The 23,175-nt window shown below is 35.0% G+C and overlaps 1 protein-coding gene across 3 annotated transcripts in view; it reads right to left on the bottom strand.

The window, feature by feature from the left end:
• Positions 1 to 20,611, bottom strand: part of LOC129005114 (CCR4-NOT transcription complex subunit 3) — a 72,085-nt gene extending 51,474 nt beyond the window's left edge. The window contains exon 1 of one of the 3 annotated variants that reach the window (XM_054433934.1): positions 20,213 to 20,611. In XM_054433934.1, the coding sequence (XP_054289909.1) occupies positions 20,213 to 20,237 (25 nt within the window). In that variant the 5' untranslated portion in view covers positions 20,238 to 20,611. Of the gene's footprint in view, positions 1 to 4,281; positions 4,504 to 20,212 lie in introns of those variants that run through there. The other 2 variants (XM_054433926.1, XM_054433943.1) reach the window with 2 other exon arrangements.
• Between the last annotated feature and the right edge of the window lie 2,564 nt (positions 20,612 to 23,175).

The raw sequence follows: 23,175 nt of genomic DNA, 5'->3' as shown, positions 1-23,175 counted from the left end.
AGTGTTTCGTGAAATAGACAAGATCACCTTTGTTAATGAAAATTTCAACCCGAATAAAGTGTGCAGTAGTGAGGTTGAGTTAGTATTTTAACTTTTTAACCAGTGTGAAAAGTAACTTTCAATTACAGGCTTAGGGCTATGCCTCATAGATCTATAAATCAATTCCTTTTATCATTAGGCCTAGATATAAAATATGGACTAACACGATCGGTCGACATTTAATTGCGAAGCATTTGTTTTGGCTTTGAAACTGTCAGATATTGTATTTGCGAAGGTTTATGTATTACTACACAGTAATAGTTTTGCCAGCATATGTGGAAAAATGCACACTAAATATGCAAACTAACTCTTGTTCTGAATATAAGATTTCAATTTACTACAAGATTCCCGTACGTAGAACGGGCAAACAGCTAGTAGGAAATAAATGTGATAATTTTAAGGAGACATTTGAGTGTAAATCCAATCAAGCAAATGGAAATTCGCTAAGTCTGCAGGTTTGCTGCGGCGGGAGTATTTTCTAACTAATGTCAATACATACTGTTTTAAATATTTCTTCTTTTGCCATTTTCAAATTCTTAATTTCATTATGAACAATTCAAGTATACAGTTCAATAGGCTCAATTTGTTAAGTTTATATGAATTTTCAAAAATATGACTGCAAGATCACCAAAAATGCCTTGCCACTACTCGTTGACATTCAAAATGTAATAATTTCCGATTCCCCATACGGTATATAATGGCATAAGACTTACAAAAGAAATGTTTTCTACATATGTGTTATACCTTTTTATGTAAAGGCAATACAATTTTATAGAAAACTAACAGTTACCCGGCGCGCGTTGCTTTAACAACTATTATTTTTAATGGTAATTTGTTTTTTACGATGAATAATAAAAGTGTATACTAAACCAAAAATAAAAATAGAATATTTTACTTAATTGCCAGAGGATAAACAATGTTTTTGTTATTTCTAGCCGTACCTACCACCACGTGAGCACGCAACATACAGCTGTCCGTGTGAAAAGCATGTATTTTCTACATTTAAAGGGGGGGGATTGCCCTAGTGCCTTATAATGGTGATTGCGAAAGCAAGACACAAAGGAAATTGTGGTTACTTAAATTCAGAGGATAATTCGGATGAAATCATCAGTATTCTTGATATTAAGACTATTTCTCCTTTAATCTTACTACTAATAATTTTTACTTCAATCAATTTTGGTGTCATTTTTTTAATCGTCAGTCTGGTAACGTTGCACAGCTTCGATGGATTTTAGTTTCGCATTAGTATTACTAGAGTTCCTTCTTTTAAAGACGGTCAAGTGGGGGGTTAATGACAAATTGGGAGGCATTTGAATACCTGAGATAGCACGCACAATTATTATTCACTTAATAATTTATGTTAGATTGTGTGGGTATAGAACAAATTATTGAAATATTAAGGCATCGCCATCCCTTTTATTGTTTATAATACTTTGATAAAGGTTTTTATGTTTACATATTTAACATTGGAGAATTTAAACGTTGTTAAGGACGTTGTTGATTTGGACTTATTCAAAAGTAAAATAGTTTCTGTGACTGTGATGCACTCTGTGGGAAACATTGTGGCACTATTTCAAATCATAACTAATACAGAATGTTGTGATTATTCAAACATACAAAACAGTTGGTGAAAGTGAACATCTGAGTTTAAATTATATTTATTTGTAAACATGGTAGTTCAAAAGTCTGACATTGGCCCACTTAAAACCCTCTGGGGCAGAGGCCCTTTTGACGGATCTGCATCAAACCTTACACAAACCATCCTTGAAAGATGCTTAATAATGCCTGAAAGTTTCATTACAATCTGTTGAGCAGTTTCGGAGTCCATAACATAAATACATATATATATACATACATAGTTCCTCTTTTAGCGAATTTCCCATATAGGGAATAAGCTATTACCGTAGGTCTCATGGTAAGACCTAGACCCGGGACCGATTTACTTTTTCGTTTTGAGGTTCCCAGAGGCCAAAAACACCATCCGTTCAAATTCATATATATATATATATATATATATTTATATATTTATATATATATATATATGTGTCCGTCAGCACGATAACTCGAGCAAAAATGATCCGATTTTGATGAAATTTGGTACAAACGTGTAAACCTACGTTTATTCGAACGAGTTCGCGATCCAGCATGATCGGACCATGGGAACGGGTGTTTACGGGGGGTTTTATGGGGTAAAAATAGGTTTTTCCCATTTTTGACCCAAAAAACAGAAAATTTAGCAATTTATTTCCAAACCATTTTGTAGAGCTTCAAAAAACAAATAATTTAGTATATTGAAGCGTTATTATGCGCCTAATGGTTACAGAGAAAATTCCAAAAAATTGTAAATTTAAAATTCCCATGTTATTCTTATGGAGAATGAGTAAACTGTTGTAGTTTGCTTGTTTATGAACATATTTTGATCAAATTTGGAAAATGTTTTTATTTCTTAATAACTATTAACATTTTACAAAAAAAACAGTTTTACCCTCCCTGATGCAGCAAACCTAAGTACTTGTTAAACTAATTCTATTTAAATCGGGAATAAATGTTATATTTTTAAGTAGACATTTCAGTGTAAATCCAATCAGTCAAATGGAAATTTGCTTAGTCTGCAGGTTTGCTGCGGCGGGGGGTATTTAGATATAGATTTATACCATGATTTTTTCATAAAAAAAAGTTTTTTATTTGGTCAGACCATAACTTTACTTTGAAATTTTACCCAATTTAAATTTCTCACATCCAATTTCTTTTCCCCTTTCCCCCCAATTCTGAGTCCCCTTTATTTTCCGAACAAAACAAGTACCGTAGGCTATGCATATTATTGTTATGTTCCAACTCCAACCATAATTAGACTTTATATGATTAAAAAAGAAAATTTCTGCAAAAATGACAATTTGGCTTGGCCGTTGTCGAAACTTCCTGTGGCCCTTCGGAGGGTTAATAAAAATCAGCGTAGTTGATGTGAGCCACGGACAGATGTACTCATGTAAATTACTGGTCCTGTTAAATACTCAAACTTCTTTACCAAGTCAATAAATACTCAAAATTCTTTACCAAGTCAATAAATACTCAAACTTCTTTACCAAGTCAATTGGATGGAACGACTAATTTTGAGTTATAGCAAACATTATGACCCATAGAGAATGCCATTAACAAAAACAAGATAGAAAACGGATTTTAGATATTAGTAAATTCTGTGACTGGTTCACACTACCGTTTTTCTTTCTAAATGAAAACAGCTGGTCTATTGACAGGATGTTTAATACAGTATTCAATAGTCGATGGTACAAAGTATTAAAAATATTGCATTAAACAGATTTTAGTTTTGATTTAACCCTAGCAGTGGCCAATGTTAGACGTGGAAAGGCCAGCCCATTTTGGCGATTTTGCAGGCCTTTTTTTGAAAATTCGTAAAAATTTAACCGTAGAAGTAAACTTAGCCAACCTCATATTTCTTTTGTTTGGAAAGAACAGGAGATTCTAGAAATGGTAATATAATAATGATTTAGAAAGATTTTTTTCCAGTAAAGTGAAAAGAATAAAAAAAAATTTAAATTTTCTTTTTGAAATTTCAAAAGCTGGGTAAAATTTGTTCTACAGATTTTTTATGGGGAATTGATTACATTTAGTAGACAATCTAATTCCTTACATAGAAATATATAACATGTTAGGATAATATTATTTCTTTGTAAGTTTCGTTTTAAAAATCAAAACCACAATGAAAATAAATAATGGCTATCCAGTGGTACTACCCGCAACATCCCAAGACGAAAATTACCCGAGCAGGGTAATGCCAAACAAGTCGTGTTTGGACAGTTCCCAAGTGTCAGCTGCAAAAGTCGTACCGGTACTGCGCAAAAAATTCATTTGATTTCTAATTGACCTGACATTGTTATATATACCTGCTACAGGGTTTGTTTATCTAATAAAATGAAAGTTCAGAATTTGATCTTTCGAATATTGTTCACATCTAAATTAATTATACCGGTAAGTGTTTTTTTACCATTAAAAAAATTTAGGCCCATACTATCGCATTACGATGGTGGCCATTTTAGGTGTCACGGCAAACGATCGTATTACGATCGTTGACCGGGTTAAAAAAATAGCATCTTTATAAACTATAAATTTATTATTTCAAGTTTCATGTAAAATCACAGAAAATAACTATATACAAACTATGTAACCTTTGACTATTGATACTTCAGTATCTAATAGTCAATGATGTAACTTAATGCTACTTACGAAAAAGTTCAGTTTCCATTTCAACAGACATTTGATTAAGCAGTTATCTTGTATAGCAAGTTTTTCAAAACATAAAAATAAATAATATAAGCAAGCTAAATGTTATATTTACTGATAATAAATACTCAAGTTTTTAAAACAAACTTCTAAAAACAATGAAACGGTCAATACAAACAAAACAATAAAATAAAATATATAACACAATAGAAACAAACTTGTGAAAACTATTCTTGACTTTGAGCCAAATAGACAGTTAAGTAAAATAGACACGTAACACTTTTAAAAATATAGCGCAACAATATAAAATCAATCAAATAGTTAATACTGAAAACAGTAACTGGTTGCAAGCAGGGGTCAACATGTAACTGAAGATAACCTGAACATTATCAACTTGATCTATCATGAAAACTTCCAGTTTCGTTTCTTATCTTAGTGATAACATTGTAGGTACCTATGGACTCGCCCCCACTATGGAACCCACTTTCAAAAACCATTAGAGAAAATGTTGTTTTTAATCTGCACAGATAACAATAATTGTTAAATTACTAGCATAAAAACATTAGGCTTAATAATTTAAAATTTTAGATGTTTAAAAAGTATTAAGTAGCCTAAATGGGAACACATCATTGATAAAAGCATTAAATAATCGCCTTGGTTTCATAAATTTTCTTTACAAATTTTAAAACATAAAATCGATTGTAAATTAAACAGCCTTGGCAGCTATCATATTCAATATTATGAGAACTAAAAAAGATTTACAAAGTAGCTTTAATACAGCATGAAATAACCTACATGGATATAAGATAATTCGATAAGAAATCATTTTAAGAGTTACTGTAAGATTAAGATTTTCCAATGATTTCGTAATTGAACGTAATTTTGCAAAACATGACATGATGCAGAACAAAATAAATTTTAAAATCAGAAAAATACATTGCAAATACTTCTTTTTGACAAACCCAGTAACTGTCTATAATATGTGTTGTTTAAAATACAATTTAAATATTAACAGCTGTTTCATTAAAAAGTAGGCCTATTGAAAAATTATCAACATGACGATAATGTAAATAAATCTGGGAAGGGAACTTTAAAAGCTTCTGGGGCAGAGCCCTAAGGGAATTTACTTTGTTTTTATTTTGACGGCTCATCTACGGGTGTAGGCACATGACCCAGGCTGTAATCCTCTTAATCACGGTCGGTTGACTTGTCAGTTCTAGGTTGGTGTCGAACGCTTCCGCATCATACCGTGCATAGCCGAACTGTTCGCGGTAAATTGTTAGTTCTATCATCGTCGCTATCAAATTGTTAGTTCTATCATCGTCGCTATCAAAACGTATCGTTTGTAGGTTAAATTTAAATTTAATTTAACTGTCATAACCTAACCAAACTTGCTGGATAATGAAAAATCTAATGAAGGTTTACTAATTTTAAAAAATAGTTCTGTTCATAAAATAAAATTACAAATGCCTAAAATTCAATTTTTTTATTTTTTTATTATAAAATTAAACTACTATAACCTAACTAAACCAACCAAACTTGCTAATAATCGAATAAATCGAATAAAGGTTTACTAATTGGTGGGATTCAGAATTCTCGATTCCCTCCCCCTCCTCCGGTGACCACTACCCTCAGGCCATAAATCAGGGAATTAATCCAAACAAAGATCTGGGCTGCTGTCCGACTCCCCTTATCTACAGACCTTTCTTTGGACACATTTACCAAGTTTCTACACCCAGTCGTTCTCTCAAATTAGCGGATTCCAATTAAATATTTAGATTCCCCCATGTTATACTTATGGGAGAGATCCTGCCCAAACTAATAAAGATTTCAAAAAATGAAAAACACTTTGCATAACTACAGATCAGGGCCATTTTTTTGACACTTTAATCATCAAAACTGGTCCAAAAATTAGGGAGGAGTTCTGTTTACAAAAATCGGCTTAGCGTATTATACTAGTTTACTTGTTGCTCGAATTCGAGCAATTGCAAAGTATTACAGGCGCTATTTAAAAATGGATAACAGTCATAATTTCCTATGACTTAAAATAGTCAAGTTAAAGATAAGGTAATCAATCACTCCACTACAGTTATCAAAACTGAAAACGAACTCACTCTGAAAACGAACGCTGTTGGGTGTGTCATGTGTTTACTATGAACAGCTGTAATTAATACAAAATATTAGTCTGTTTGAGTAAACAAAATCATTTCTTCATAAGAAATACATTGGGATTTTGATGGCCTGTGGGGTAAAGCCAGAGGACTTTTATTACAGGAATTAGTGAAAGGGGGCGTCTACATAAAAAATATTTAATTTGGCCCATCGTTTGTAAAAATCCGTCCAATAACGGAGGAGTAGTGTTTTGTAGAAATCGCCTTCACGTATTATATAGAAGGATATAGAAGATTCTAGGATTGCTTTCAGAATAGTGAAAGCAAGTTAAGCAAAGCAATCACATTTCATGATTTTTTTTTAATAAAGTAAGAAATCAAAATGTCTTTAGATGAAATAAAACTATTTTATTAATTGAAATTATCAGTTTTTCCATATTTGAAGATCGCTCTTACCATTTCCTCTAGACTCCTATTTCCCCATAATGTAGGCTATCGTTTCTTGCTCTCCAAATATATGTAACAACTCCTAGTTTAACGTTTTACATAGTGCAATATGTGTGTTACCATAGTTTCCACATATTCTCTTTTTTAATAAGCGTCTAGGCAGCCAATGCAACTCCGAGGATCGTGGATCAGATCGGAAAACCCCCGCCACTGCTCCGTGCCGATGGCGTGACGTCAACCATTACCGCAACGATACGGAGCTGAGTCAAGAGAATTGGTGGTGTAGTGGATAGAGTGTCGGGCTGATAATCTGAAGGTGCTGGGTTCGATTCCCGCTGGGAGCACCAACTTTTTGTCAACAGTTTTTTTTCATATAGTTGGTTTGGTTAGGTTATGACAGTTTAATTTTATAATTAAAAAATTATAGAATTGAATTTGAGACATTTATAATTTTATTTTTAGAACAGAACTATTTTTTCGATTAGTAAACCTTCATTCGAGTTTTTCATTATCAGCAAGTTTGGTTAGGTTATGACAGTTTAATTATATTTAATTTAAATTTAACCTACAAACGATACGTTTTGACATCAATAGTGATAGAGATAACAATTGTTCGCGATAAGTTAAGCTATGCTGATGCGCCGGTATGATTCGGAAGCGTACGACATGGTGCGGTTGGGGGGGGGGGGGTGTTCTGATCCACGATCTTCAGAGTTGTACTGGATGCCTAGACGCTTGTCTCTTTTTTATAGATCAACTAAAGCCACTTTAACCCTTAAACACGCACATGGGGGTATGACATACCCCCACGTGCGTTAATTTTGCAATAATTTTACAAGTATAGTGGCAGCCCCAATGAGCATAACAGTAGCTTCCTAAAATAGCATATGCTATCATTTGGCCGCAGGGTTGTTAGTCTTGACCAAGTCATTGACCTGTTAATACCCCCCTGGGTCAGGCATACCCCCACGCGCGTTCTTGTGTTACCAGTACCGTGTTCATTAGGGGATCCAGAATACGGGCGCACGTAGTAGTGTCTCAGATTTAATATCACAATTAGTATGATCCCAATTTAAATAGCATTAGATTTAACGAGTGCTTAGGTTTGCTGCTACGGGGAAGGTAAAAAGTGTTTTTTGACCAAACGTCAATAGTATAGTATGAAATAAATAAATTTGCCAAATTTTATCAATATCCATAAACAAGTAAACTACAACAGTTTTTATTTTCTCCATAAGAATAACATGGAAAATTTAAATTTACACATTTTTGAATTTTGTCTTTAACCATTAGGCATACAACAATGCTTCAATATACTAAATTATTTCTTTTTTTAAGCTCTACAAAATGGTTGAGAAATATATTCCAAAATTTTATGTTTTTAGGGTCAAAAATGGGAAAAACCCATTTTTACCCCCATAAACCCCCGTTCCCAAGGTCCGATCATGCTGGTTCGCAAACTTGTTCTAATATATGTAGGTTAACACGTTTATATCAAATTTCGTCAAAATCGGATCATTTTTGTTCGAGTTATCGTGCTCAACGGACACACATATCTAAATATATAAAAGGCAAACCCCTCACTGACTGACTCACTCATCACTAATTCTCCCACTTCCCATTTACCTAGGAGGCTGAGTTAGTGTAGCGAACGAGCTAACCTGAAGGCAAGTGAGCGGAGCGGACGAGCTCCAACCTAGAGGTGAGTGAGCGTAGCGAACAAACTTCAACCAGGACGTGATTGAGCCATGCGAATGGGCTTACTTGTGAAGTTAAACGGGGCAAAGCCCGCGGGTACAGCAAGTATGAATTTGAAGGGATGGTGTTTTTGGCCTCTAGGAACCTAAAAAAGGAAAAAGTAAATCGGTCCCGGGTCCAGGTCTTCCCATGAGACCTACAATAATAGCTTATTCCCTATATGGAAAATTCGCTAAAAACATACATCAAACAATTTTTTTTTATTTCTCATTTTTTAGGCCTACAGTATTTTCTACAAACCGGGAAATGTATTAATTCATGAAATAATTACTGTTTCCGTGGTTTAATACAAATATTATACTTTTTTAAAATTAAAAATAACATTTGTTTGCAATAAAATATTGTTTAACTACAATTTTCTCCTCTTTAACACCATTATATTACATTTCATGAAAAAATTAAGGGTTCAAACTATTAGTTTCAAATCAGTTAAGTTAATTATAAGATGTGGTGTTATCATAAAATGTACATAACAACATGAGAAAACGAATGCAGATATTGTGTCTAAGTTTAAAGAGCTAAATATAAAAAAATCCTTTTTTATAGCCATTTATATTTGCTCCAGCGTAAAAAAACAAGCGTGTGCGCTTAAGGGTTAAAAGTATGTTTCTATAATCCTATTCATGCAAAGGATTTTTTTAAGTATTCCTTTTTTTCATTCCCCTCACTTATAACTTAAAACATACTCAACTATTCTGCTTTTTGAGTTGAATGGGCCTATTCTGCTTTTTGAGTTGAATGGGCAGATATGTATTTTTCACAGCTAGTGGCATTTGCCTATCGATTTTCTAAAGCCTATTCCCAAACATTCAACAATATCCAAAATAAATTAATAATAAATGAATAATTAATAAATTATTGCTGTAGATAAAAATATACAGTATAAAATAGGTTTACGTACCTTACGTCGTCAATCCTTGAATAGTCTTACAAGCGACTAGTTTCAAAAATATCTACATATATACATTGTATACTTTCACACATTGTTCTATTAGAATTTGTCCGCAGTCACGGCAATATCGAGAACATCTTCTGGGGTCACGGTAAGGTAGAACGTCTCCCGCGGTCACGGTAAGATCGAGAACATCTTCTGCGGTCATGGAAAAATAGATAACATCTTCAGTGGTCACAGCGAAATCATAAACATCTTCTGCGATCACCGAAAATAGATATTATCCACAGTTGTCGGATTATACATAGATGAAATTCTAAATAAATTGGATCCAGTGCATTAAAGAGAGTTTGTCAGATGAAGTAAAATTTACACATGATTACAATACAAGAAATAAATATAATTTCAGATTAATTACTGCATCACAAGTTGATAGGCTAATATTTAGGAACAGGCCTCAATACATTGGACAAAGATTGTACAATTAATTACCCCTGCATATTAAAGATTTAAATGTTAGGTACTCAATTCAAAAATGAAATAAAGGATAAAATAATTGGTAAAACATACTTGTAAAAATATGTCAATTATTAATGGAGGAGTAGTGTTTCGTAGAAATCGCCTTTAGACCGAAAATCCGCTTAATCCGAAAAAAAAAAGTTGAATAAAAAAAATTTTTTAAAAAAATTTTCCAAACTTTTAACACAGTTAGCTGTACCTTGTCAAAGTATTCTATAGCGGTCGGGCAAGATATACTTTTTTTGTAGAGTATATTTTAGTAAATATTTCACCAATTTTGTTATTAACATATTTCATTTTCGTCCCGGGTTCCAATCCCGCCAAATCAGAAATGGATTTTATTATAAGTGATAATGCTGCAGCCACTAGGTCTAGCCTTAAGTAATGTGAAAAACAATCCCGGGTCTGGCATCCTAAGACAAAAAAAAAAATAAACAAAAAAATTAAAATAACAAAAAAAAACTTTAATCCGAAAGGGGTCCGGTCCCAACCATTTCGGACTAACGGGACTCTGCTGTATAAGGATAGGTACCTATGAACAATACCAAAACAACAAGGAACTGAATTTAATCAAATACACATCGCACAAGATAATGGCTATGACAATTATCAATTATCAATCATTAAGATGGGGACGCCACTTATGTGCGTATTTTGACCCAAATATGAGTGAAGGATGAGTGTAGAATGGTGTGAGATGATCTGTGTAGCTTTGTTACTGACTAAGATCAGCTGTTTCATTAGCCAGGATCATTTATTTAAAGCCCAATGATCAGAAACAGCTGGGCCCAGTTTCGAACCATCAAAAAGCTACTGACTTTTTTTAGGATCGAACCGGCGACCTTTTGATTACCAGGTGAGCACTATAACCACTCAGCTACCCAGCCAGTTAAAAGATTCTTAGTTGTCAAATCATTATTTTAAAAGGTTAGGTATACCCAAGACGCGTTATTTAAGTAAACATAAGTTAATTGTGATAAAAGGCAGACTAAAGCGGCCCACACACTACGCGTGCATTGCACGCCGTGTAAACATGTCGTGCCAAAAACAGACGAAACGTGCCATTGTGTGGTGAACACCGTGCAAGCACGGCGTGCATTGGCATGGCACGGTGGAAATCAAAACGAGTTTGATTTTTGGCGTGCCGTGCCAAAGCACGCCGTTCTTACGTGCTAGTGTGTAGGCGATCCCGTGCCACGTGCTGGTAGTTCAATCACTTTTTACCCTATAATAGTACTTTCTTATTAGTTAATCGACGGCATTTTGTCACGATCATCGAGATTATAACACAATGGATCGCACGCTGTATGTGATGCGTGAGCCGAGACGCAGTCATAGATCTCTATATAATATATTATAGAGCATACATCCTCCACCACAGTATTGTGAACCAAGTGCCCTGCCGGCGTATATCTGTACTGCAGCGAGGTGCAATGTCTGGACTAACCTAGGCACTAAGGCGGCTTAGTGCTGCTGCCTAGTGTCTATTTTTAATGATTAATCAATTATGTTCTTAAAACATGTGTGTGTTCTGCATTTCATTTGTACGAACAGACGATGTAATTTAGCACGTTGCAGGCTACACTGAAGATCAAGTGTGTGGGCAACACGTGCCGTGCCAGAGCACGGCGTGCCAATCTAAAAAATGGCACGGCGTGCAATGCACGTGTAGTGTGTAGGCCGCTTAACATTCCAGAGTTAGTATTAAATTAAATATTAATAGTTCATAATTTTTGTTTATTTTCATAAGGCCTTTTATAGTATGTTTTAATCGATAATCGATAGCAAGCGATGGTCGATATGACTACAAACGATATTGAACCGATATCTTGTCAACACTGTGGAGATAATAAAATGGTCACCGAATGGACAGTAACATAATAGACAGGATAATTAAGAAGAAAAAATTTCATGTTCCGGACACTCCCAAAGAGAAGAAGAAATTTGTCACACTAACGTATAACAATTGGCATAACTACAAAACCAATAGGCTAAGTTAATAGGCTTTGTACCGGTATTCAAAAAATATGGTTACACAGTTAGCCTACTTACAGAAACTCCAACAAACTAGAAAATCTCATTTAAAAAACCCTAGGAAAGAAAGTATTGGTGACAAATTCAACAGCCAGTGGGATTTACTAATTAAATTGCAATGAATGTCTAAAATACTATATAGGCCTAGGACAAACAGGGAGATCATTCAAACCCCGCTTTAAAGAACACCTCCTCAAGAAAACAGTCACCCAAAAGTCGAAATATGCTGAACATCTTAGACAATGTGGACATAATTACAGTTCTCTCTCAGACAATTTGCAAATACTACACAAGTGCAAGAAAAGTCATTACTCGTGAACCGCCCTTTAATGTCTACACTTTGAGTGTTATGAAATTTATAAAGCAGTAACTAACAGTGTGAACCAGACAACGTACTGAATGACAAATAAAAATACTCAAGGAAATGCATTGTTTGACACTGTGATACGCCTGGAGAAGAACAATGACGTCATGGGGCAAAGTACACCATAGACAACGCTCCATGCTGCAGTCGTCGCCCAGAATTAACCATGTGCATATGCGAGTTGTGGCCACCGCGACGACAATATCGATCGGTCCTTAATGTATTAAATATGTGTTTGTGTATTGAATACTTACTTACTTACTTGAATACTTGAAGTCTTCATCTTTGACCAGCGTTGCTGGATTGATTGCGTCAATGGTTTGTTTGTTTGGCTAGACGAGGTCGCTAAAGTTGTCCTCGAAGAACTCTTTCAGTGAGTAATATGCTCTACCAATGAGCCAGGACTTAATTTTGGTCTTGAAACTATTGTCATCCAGGCATTTAACTCCAGCTGGCAGCCTATTGAACATCTTGAGGGCCAAGTGGGGGAAACAGTCCTTTTTTTTTGTGAGTCTGCAGTACGGGAGGTTTAATCTGATGCCATGTCGAAGATTCAGGCCATGGATCTCCGCTCTTGTACAAAAGGTGTTTATGTTTACCTTGACGTGTAGTAGGCTTACGAAAATATAGTTGCTGTACACAGTGAGGATTCCCAGTTGCCGAAAAATTGGCCTACAGTGGTCTAGATAGTCGGCCGACGACACTACCCTAACAGCTCTTTTCTGGAGAAGGAGGATGGCATCACAACTAGACACATGGCCCCACAGCTGCAGGCCATAGCTAAGATGGCTATGAAAGAGCCCATGATATATTATGGTTAGGTGTTCCTTTAACAAAAGTGGTTTAAGCCTACGCAACAGGTGCACAACTCTTGACAGCTTCTTGCAGACATTTTCTGTATGCTCGTTCCACATTAGTCTTGAGTCGAGTTGGAAGCCCAATAGTTTCACCGTCTCCGGCTGGCAACCCTGGCTGAGGCTGCATGTCATAGTTTGGGTTTTTTCAGCATTGAGGCTTAGCCTATTAACTTCAAACCAGGCCTTTGCCTTGTTGAAAATGTCATTTGCCCTCAGACTTGCATCTTCTGGTGTCTTACCCCTTGAGCATATGGTGGTGTCATCTGCAAAGAGCAGTATATCACCTAGCAAACTTAAGTCGTTTATCGCAATGATAAAGAGCACTGGACCCATGACAGAGCCCTGTGGGACACCATGACTCACTGGAAGGGGGGAAGATGAGGCTCCTCGTATTGAGACTATCTGCTGACGGTCTTGGAGATAGGAGTACAACAGATGTAGGACTGGACCTTGGACACCATATTTCTCCAATTTTTGCAATAGAACTTTGTGAGGAACACATTCAAATGCCTTACTTAAATCGGCAAGAATAAGGGATACTGAACCTCTTTCCTCAAAAGTGTCCAAAATATTAGAGACCAGTTTTAACACGGCAGTCAATGTTGATTTCTTCTCCCTGAATCCATGTTGTGCTTCTGCGAATAGCTTGTTCCTCTCAAAGTGGGACACCAACTGGTCCTTCATAATAGTCTCAAACACTTTGGCCAGTGCTGGAATAATAGAGATAGGTCGGTAGCTTGACATTAGATGAGGGTCTCCCTTCTTAAATATTGGTACAGTTCGTGCAGTCTTGAGGGCACGAGGGAACACACCTTGTTCAAAACAGGCATTAATTACAACTGAAAGTGGGTAGGCTATCACATCAGCAATATACTTGAGTACAATTACATTCATACCATATACATCCGGACTATGTGAGTTCTTAAAGGATTTGATAACCTTCAATACATGAGTTGGGCTAACATGTCTCCATCTGGTGAACTGATTATTTATATTAAAGGCCTCTCCAAAGTTCAGATTGTCGTTACTTTCAACTAATGGTATAGAATCAACAATTCGATCAACTTCTCCCAGGATAAACCGGTTGAAGGAATCCGGACTCTCAGTGCACTTCATAATAGGGCTGGCCTTACTAGTCCTGTTAACCAAATCCCAAGCTGCCTTACATTGGTTTGGAGCCTGTTGGATTTTCTGGATGTTAGCCTGCCTTTTGGTAAGGTCAACTTGCTGCCTGTAAAATTTCTTGGCTCTTAGGTATGCAGAGTACAGCCCATCTCTTGTTACACCTACAGCAGACTTGTACCTATCATGCAGAGTCACAACAAACTTCCTTATGTCTCTCAGGTCATTGGTATACCAAGTATTGTCTTGCTTTTTAAGTTTCTTATTTGGGCCTGCAGAATTTAGCTTTCGAGTTTTGGTCGGGAATACAAGATCAAAGTTGTACTTAAAGAAGTTAAAAAAGTGATCAAACATTAATTCAGCCGGTTTTTTGGAGATGATGTTGTTCCAATCTACATTCCTTAATATCTGTTTGAATTCTTGTAGTCTTTCTTCACTAATAACTCTGGTCAGCTGAACATAGTTTTGTTCCCATGAGACCTGGTTGGGGTTATTGTCCGGGATCACGTTGATATCTAGGGTTACAGGGGAATGATCAGCAATCACTGGATCTCCAACAGCAACGGAATATTCCCAGGAATTCAAAGTTGTAGCCACTGTATCTAAGCAGTTTTGTCCTCTTGTAGGGCTTAAATTGGTAATAAACATACCATAACTTCTTAGTAAATTGGTAAAATATTTAGCCTTATTGTTGTCCAAATTTAGGGGAATATTAAAGTCTCCTCCAAGTAAAATATGCTTGCCTAACTTACTTAATTCAGAGAGGCATTTGTCAAGCTGGTTAAAGAAAATCTCAAAATTACCGCTGGGTGAGCGATAGACGGAAACAACAATTGTCGAGATTTCGCTTATTTCCACACCCGTGAGCTCAATATCCATTTCAACACAAAACTCATTTAACTCTACTGGCTTGGTATTATACTTGTCAGTAACATACACAGCAACACCCCCATTTTTATGAATAGTGCGTGTAAAAACTGATTTCAAAGCTAGGTTACTAATATTATTATAAGCATGTACTTCTTCATCTGTTAACCAATGCTCACTCAAACATAATATATCAGGTAGGTGGTTCTCTGTAAATAGTGTGATTAAATTAATTTTAGACCTTATACATTGTACATTCAGGTAAGAAACTCTTAAATTGCTAGGTTTACATTTAGGCCTACCTTGAATAGGCGTGCTGCGGTTACCTTCAGTCTGTTCAGTCCCTTCTGCAGGCCTCAGATCCGCCTGAATTGAAAACTCAGCTGCTTGACTAATATTTTCTAGATTATAATTAATTTCATTGTACTCTGTCGCCACTCTCAAGACAGAGTTTAATGTTAGTTTTTTTCCTTGTAAGCCCACACTATTTTGATTAGTAGGTCTATGTCTCTGTTGGTTAAGATACGACCTAGGTTTTTCAAATTTATTTTCATTGTTTTTTGTAGATCTCATTGCTTTAGGTGGTTTGTATTTGCAAACTAACACACCCTCGGGCCACAATTCCGAGTTAAGTAACTTGTCAAGATTTTCATAAGAGCAGCCTACCTTAAAGGATGAATATGTGTCGTACCTTGTGTTGAGCTTTTCACAGCGCACATTTGTGCTCTTGCACGTGTCTTCCACATATGTTTTTAGAGCTTCGGGTTTCACTGAGGGGTCCAGTCTCGTAACAAACAACCAGGAATATCTGGTGGCCGGTTTGATGTCCTCCGTGGGAGTTGATTTCCCTAAGATCGCCGAGTAGCTAGATCTCACTTTATTCACCGCATGTACTTCACTCTGAGGCTTTGATCTATTTCCTTGAGAGTTAATAATAGGCCTACTTTCACTTCCTGTTGCTTCTTTGCTCAAATTATTTTTTTTACACCTTGATTTTTGTGTTTGCCAAATATTTTTGTGTATGTCCGGGAAATCTTCATTTTCCACGTAGGATCTTTCCCTTTCTTGATCACTACCTTCTCCCTCCGGATTTCTAGATTCTATCGAGACATCCTTCATTGATTCCCTGGAGTTTTCCTTATGCAAAGATTCTTCAGGCGGTAAGCCTACCACCAGCCTATCAGATAGGCCTAACAAATCACTTTTTGGTAAACCTGTCCTAAGTGTTTTTCCAGAATGCTTATTCAAACTAGGGTTAGTGTTTATGTCCTCTTTCAATGTTTGAACTTCCAATGAGAGAGCCGTTAACTTATTTTTGACATCCCTATCATTACTTTCAACTTTTTCTAGCCTATAGGCCATGTCCTGCATTAATGATGTACTACTTTGTACACTTGTCATCATAACATTCAGAATTGAAGGCCATTCGTCCTTACCTTTTGAAATTTTCATAGCAATCAAATCCTTAACTAGTGGGCCACAGGTATCACAGTACCAGGTCACCTTATCCGCTAACACATTCAAACACTCATACTCATTTTTTGACAGCTTGGCGCAGCTCAGGTCAAACCATTCTTGACAATTACCTTCACAGAATACTGCTTCGTCTTCAGGTACATTTTTTTTACATTTTCCACATTTTTCTCCTTCCTGATTTTCACCTGTGGAGGGCCTAGGCCCAGTCTTTTCCTTAGGTTTCATTCTCCAGCTTTAGAAGTAAATATTTTAATAGGCTGTAGGCCCACAAAGTTGTTAAAAACTGTATGTTAATCCAAATAATTTGTTGGCAAAATTATTTTGATCTGTAATATTTTACTAAAAATAACTTATTCAAAAGTGTTTTAAGTTAGAGTTATAATTATAATCTCCTCCTTATTAACTGCCTTACTCCTTAAAAGGTTATTAAGTTATTTCTCGATTATCTAGTTTACGATAGGTTTCACTGTCTTGTCTTCCAAGGTTCTTCCAAGTATATTTCAAAGCCAGCTCCTGATTTGTTGGCGATTGTGTAATGACTGTTTTATTTTAATATTCAAGACGAAGCAATGGCGGATAACCTGATGATATCACTGTGTTGACGAAACGCGTCATAAATTACACCAATTTGAAACGACGGTAGAAGGTAACATTATTATTATTTAATTATTAAAGTCCATAAGTTGCACTTAAAAAATAAATAAAAATTGCCCTATTCCCACAATACCGCAACAATTTGGTAGCCTATTTGACAGTTCTCATTTTGTATTAGAGACTTTTGTTACTGCTTTCATAAATTTAAACAAAAAGTTAGAAGTGCTGCATCCTTTTATAAAACCTTGTACGGTAACTTTATAATGCTTTTGAGCATCATGGAACCAACTTGTTTAAAATTGAAACGGCTGTTAATATTTATCAATTCCAGATTTATTAAATTACTCGTTCACTTAAGTGCCTAATTTAAGTGATAAATCTCATATGTAACAAAGTTCAAGTTTAGAATCTTATCTTGGTGTTTCTGAACTTTCTGGACATTTCTTCTAAATTCTAAACCATTCATACAATCCTAATAAACGTTAAAATATCGTTTTTTAAGGCGCGGAAACCGCCAAAAATTGCGGAAATATATGGAACTACTTTCTTAACCCTCTGAGTGTCCCTTGTTTTGGCCTTAGTCTGCCTATTTTTTGCTCATTTGCAAGGTTTTATTCAAACGGATCTGAGAAGCTTGAAAACAATGTTAATTATACTGTTCTATATACCATTTTGTTTGGAAAATCATGGGCTTCAATATTATACATAGAACATAAGGAATATTTGTTTCAAAAAAATCTTTTAGGTAAAAAAAAATTGGAAAATTTTCAAAAAAAAAATAAGTTCACGCTCAATGAAATTGTATAAATTATAGGCCTATAAATATTTGAAAATATCCACTTTGTTCTAAATTTTATGAGGATTACAAATGTATAATAATATAAGGAAGTAGATTTGCAAATAAATAAGTTATGGGCAAAAAACAGATTTCAGTACATAGCGTTTAGCTAAGAATGCATAGCCTAACCATAGCTAGGAATCTGGCTGATAATTTACATCAATATCACTACCTACATCTTCAGGATCATCAACCAGCCCTTCAAAATCACTTAAATCTTCTTATAATGCACCACGTATGTCACTACTTTTGATTTTTAACACTAAAACAATGATAAACATAATAAAACACATCAGTCATCGGTCCGAGTCTAACCAAGCTGTTTAAAAATACAGCTGTCAGCTACAATATTTTCGGAACTAAAATTAATAGCGCTTAGAGACAGACCTCCGGAGAAAGCTCTGAATCTGTCAAATAAAACGATACCGTACCTAACTCGATTCAGTTCAATCCGATTTTGTCAGTCATAGAGCCTTTGCCGTAAACAGTGTTTGTGAGTCGCTGCAGCGACACAAAACACTACACAAAGTGTGTTATGTGTCGCTGCAGCGACAAATAACACTCGGAGGGTTAAAGCACGGAGCACATCACACACCTTGTAACAAGAAATTAACTTAAGTGTTACGGATCTACTTCATCAGTTGAATTGAAACTGAAATATAATGAGCGATCTCATTTAGGCATGTGGGGAAGGCAGGTCAGGGATTGTGGCTGCATTAAGTGTTTAGAAGTTAGGTTAAGAAGGTAAAGTGTAGGTTATAGGTGATCAGGTTTTTTTATTGATGTTACACCCATGTTGTTTTTTATCTTTTGGAATAAGTTATGTACGAGTTGATTAGATGCCAATTTCTAAAACCGATTCATCAAACCATACAGCAAGTTTGGTTAGGTTTTGTTAGGTTAGAATAGTCAAAACATTAACATCATAAACAATAAATGGTAAATCTGAACTTTCTGGACTTTTCTTTGAAACCTTCCTAAACCATTCCTAAGATTCCAATTTTCAATAAAATAACTTACCTATCTTTAAAACATTTTTTTGAGGTTTGAAAACACCGCAAATTGCTAAATTATACTGAACAACTTTTCAAGGCGCGGAGCAAATCGAACGCAAAGGAACAAGGAACTGAGTGATACGGACCGGTGACTAGCCTAGGTACTCAACTTACTCATACTTTAAGTGTAGTTTAACCAGCTGATCATTAATTTATTAATATTTCTAAAGGTATAAAAATTATTCCATTTTACTTAATCATTTTTAACCACTTATTTGGATTTAACCAAAACCTTGTAAAACGCGACTATTATAGTCGCTGCTACTACAGAAACCACCTACAGTGACTATTATAGTCGCGGTGCCAGTTGGAGGGTTAAGTTTGAGTGCAGTTTTTAGTTCACACATAATTCAGGCCTTGGCCTAAGTACCCTTTGTTGAATTCTAGCCTAAGTTAATTAGAAAACTTTAATAGGCTAGTTAAAGATAAGTTTTTAAAACCCCAAACGCCTTAGGCCTAGATCAAGGTAAAATTTATGAACTGTCTAACTTAACTTAGGCCTAGAAGTGTTTTCTTAGGATCAGTCAGGCCTAACCAGGCTAGTAAAATGAAAACATTTCATAGGCTACCTGGGAGAGGGAATTTGACATGATGAATAAGTTATACTTATGGGAATAAATAGACTTAGGAAAAGTGATATCTAACTACTAAAATGTAAAAAGCACAATCAATATGAGTTTTTGGAAAAGGCTTTCAATTAGTAAAAAATGATTATTTGGAATATTAAAAAAATGATTATAAATCTAACTTATGAGGGCTTTGAAAATAGGCTAATTTCAAGCACCTGACAACAGTTTTGTGTACACAAACGAATCATAATCCTTGGCTCAAAAATACTGTAGATAAATTGGACTAAGCAATATAACTAACCTTGGCAAGAAAAGGGTAAAATAGGCATTAAGGATAAATAAAATATACTCCCTGTCAAAATACAGAAAAATAAGTAAACAGGTCGGAAAGAGGTCATATATTTAACTATTTAATGGCATATAAATCTCACCTTGTAACTTTCTCGTCGCAGCCATGGCTATGAAAATATACAGTTAAATAGTTCGCACATATTCTAAACCCAATATTGAAATGCACAGCTCAAAATAAGATAAATTTAATGGATAAATAGAATCACCCAAAGCTTTGTTCAAATACAAGATGGCAGCCTGTTCCACATAAAATTGGTTTGTAGACAATCATCAACAAATAACGTTCATTTAGGAATAACACTTGGCAGAATATAAAACATTCATAACACCAACACCAACTAACATATTTTAACTGAAGATATGACTGTAGGAAAATTGTACACGTTATAATACTGAAACTGTGAAAAAGTCACAATTAGACCACTCTTTCAACACTCTTTTGACTCTCGTTTTTCCGCAACACTACCAGTCAGTTAAGTTAGTAACCAGTTGTGACACTGCGCACTCTCCTGAAAAAAAAGCACAACAAACCGAGGGATCAGCTGTTTTTCATTCAATACAGTACTAGTGCTATAGTTCGGTCGCTTAGAAAACGACCTCCTCCAGCATTGGTTTAGAATTAGCGCGCAGGTCATTTTCTAAGCGGCCGAGCTATATAAGAAAATAACTTAGCTTTTAGCATAGATAAACATAGAACCGGGGACAAAACTACTGTAGTGGGACCTTGGACCGAGCCGTGGCCATAGATTAAACATACTCCTATGTTTAATCTATGCCGTGGCTCGGTATAAATAGTTTATTTAGATTTAAAAATCAATATAAAGGGAAAACCTCAGCTTGAGCATACTCTCTAAAATGCTCTAGTATGATTGATTAGCAGCAGACAGATAAGTATGATTCAAGCTTCTATTGTATACTATAAATATTATTAATTGTAATACAATTTACTTTAATACTAACGAGGTGTTAGCCCGTCCTACGTACGGGAATTCAGTAGTCAGTTAAAACCGTGTACAATTCAGATCGGCTAGTTTACACATATAAAGACAAAGTTTCTTGCAGTTTTAATGTGAAAAATCATCTTGTAAACAAATGTTGTGTGGCCAAATATGTTTTTATTCCATCATAGGCCTATACGATTTGCATTTTAAATCCCATAATTTTACAATAAAACAGCAATTCTGCAATTTTTACGATGTGAAAAGCGTTGAAGTGAGATTTGCAGCCGATTCGCACAGACGCACACTGATTATAAGTAGCCTACAGTAGAGAGAGTAATCATGAGAGTAAATAGTCAATTGAGAAGTGTATAGACCTAGTCAACGATATACCACCTTCCATAGCATACCTGCCTCTTCCATAATTATTATCACCACAATACAACTTACTATACACAATTTCCAGTAGGTCTGAATAGAAACAACCTAAAATAAAACGATAATATCCAATAAAATTCACAGTACACATAATTTAAATTTGGTGTCCTAACATCAAAACTAATCGTCACACCTATCCTTTATATCAATTTCACTGCTTTAGGCTAATTGCTAAATAAATAAGCGTAAACAAAGAAAAGTAAAAACAATAACAGTTTGTTTTGAAACAGCTGTTTGGTTCAAATAACATTCATTTGAAAAAAAAGAACTGGTCACATGTAGCAGGAATATAAAAAGTAAACACGCTAGTAAAGCTAATGACGTAATTGTCAATGTTTATTATCCATACCGTTATCAGTTCTATCCTTGATAATTACCCACCCTCATTGAATAAATGTACATCGTAATTTCCCATATTAGTTAATTTAAACTACAATATATTCATAGTTGAAATCAAAGTGATATTTTCACGTTTGGGGGCGCTGATATAGGCGCCCCCGAACAAAACCACAACTGAACACGATTTCATAAAAGGATGGTTTGTCTAACTGCAGTATCCTAGGTCAATGTTGACGTTGTGTTCAGTCTATGTCATCCATCTGTTTATCTTTGTAAAAAACCCGGCTGAGGTTGTGGTGGTAATTTAAAATCGTGATTCCGGATTATTCTTGATCTTCTTTTTGTGACATCAATATTTCCGGGCCTAATCCAAACAAAGTTAAAGCAGACAAACAGTAATTGTAAACAAAAAGCTACCATGAAGAATTAAAACATGTAAACATTGTTATTTTTCTAGTCTTTCCTTGAAAATTTGTACTGTGGTTTAATTAATTTTGGTTAAAACTGTGGTATAATTATCTCTACTAATCTTACTTATTTCCTATAATCAATGACAAAATAAGAGTAAATAAAATAACCTCATAGTTCCATATTTTATATTTATCCAGCTGTTAGTTAAAACAAATTATATTGCTCAAAAACAAATCGAAGATTACAAAGATTGCTTTAAAAAATAATTTGAACATCCTAGTATTTTACTATGTATATTTAATTAATCTGTCATCCTCTTACAGAAGAATTGAACGTATCAATGATTAGCATTACACATAGTATAAATAAGTCAACCCTAAGTATGTCTTTACATTTTTATCCAAATGCTGAATTTGTGACACAAAAGCTGAATGTTTACAGCTGTTATGTTAAGCAAATTATTTTATGCCAAAAGCTAGTTTAGAATCTTAGCGTCGGCTGCTAGACTTTTTCAAAATTAAAACTCAATTTCTAAAAAACTGGGGCCCTAAACTAAAATTATGGCTTCGACATTCCCTAGTTCTCAAAATTATCTTTCTTTCAACACAACAACCATGAAAATCCGTCGAGTGGTTGATTCAGAATCGTGAAATAAAAAAACACTGTTTCGTTAGATTCGACTAATTACAGCTTAACAATTAATTTAATTATAAACCTACCCTTAAATAAGACTAAGAGTGAAACATTGAATTGACGCCAGTTATTTCAAACGTCACCAACACGAAACACTCATTAATCTATCTTCCCCAATATCGAGTTATCTTCAGTAATCTTTGCTCAATAGTTACATCTAATTTTGTCCTTACCAAAGTTTGCTAACAACTAGGATTGCTTTCATAGCAATGAAAGTCAGTTGA

The sequence above is a fragment of the Macrosteles quadrilineatus genome, unplaced genomic scaffold, assembly GCF_028750875.1.
Source record: "Macrosteles quadrilineatus isolate MER2022 unplaced genomic scaffold, UCM_ALF_1.0 Scaffold_1__1_contigs__length_201487025, whole genome shotgun sequence".
Taxonomy (NCBI): domain Eukaryota; kingdom Metazoa; phylum Arthropoda; class Insecta; order Hemiptera; family Cicadellidae; genus Macrosteles; species Macrosteles quadrilineatus.
Note: the sequence above shows the minus strand (reverse complement) of the source record. Positions and strands in the feature narration are given on the sequence as shown.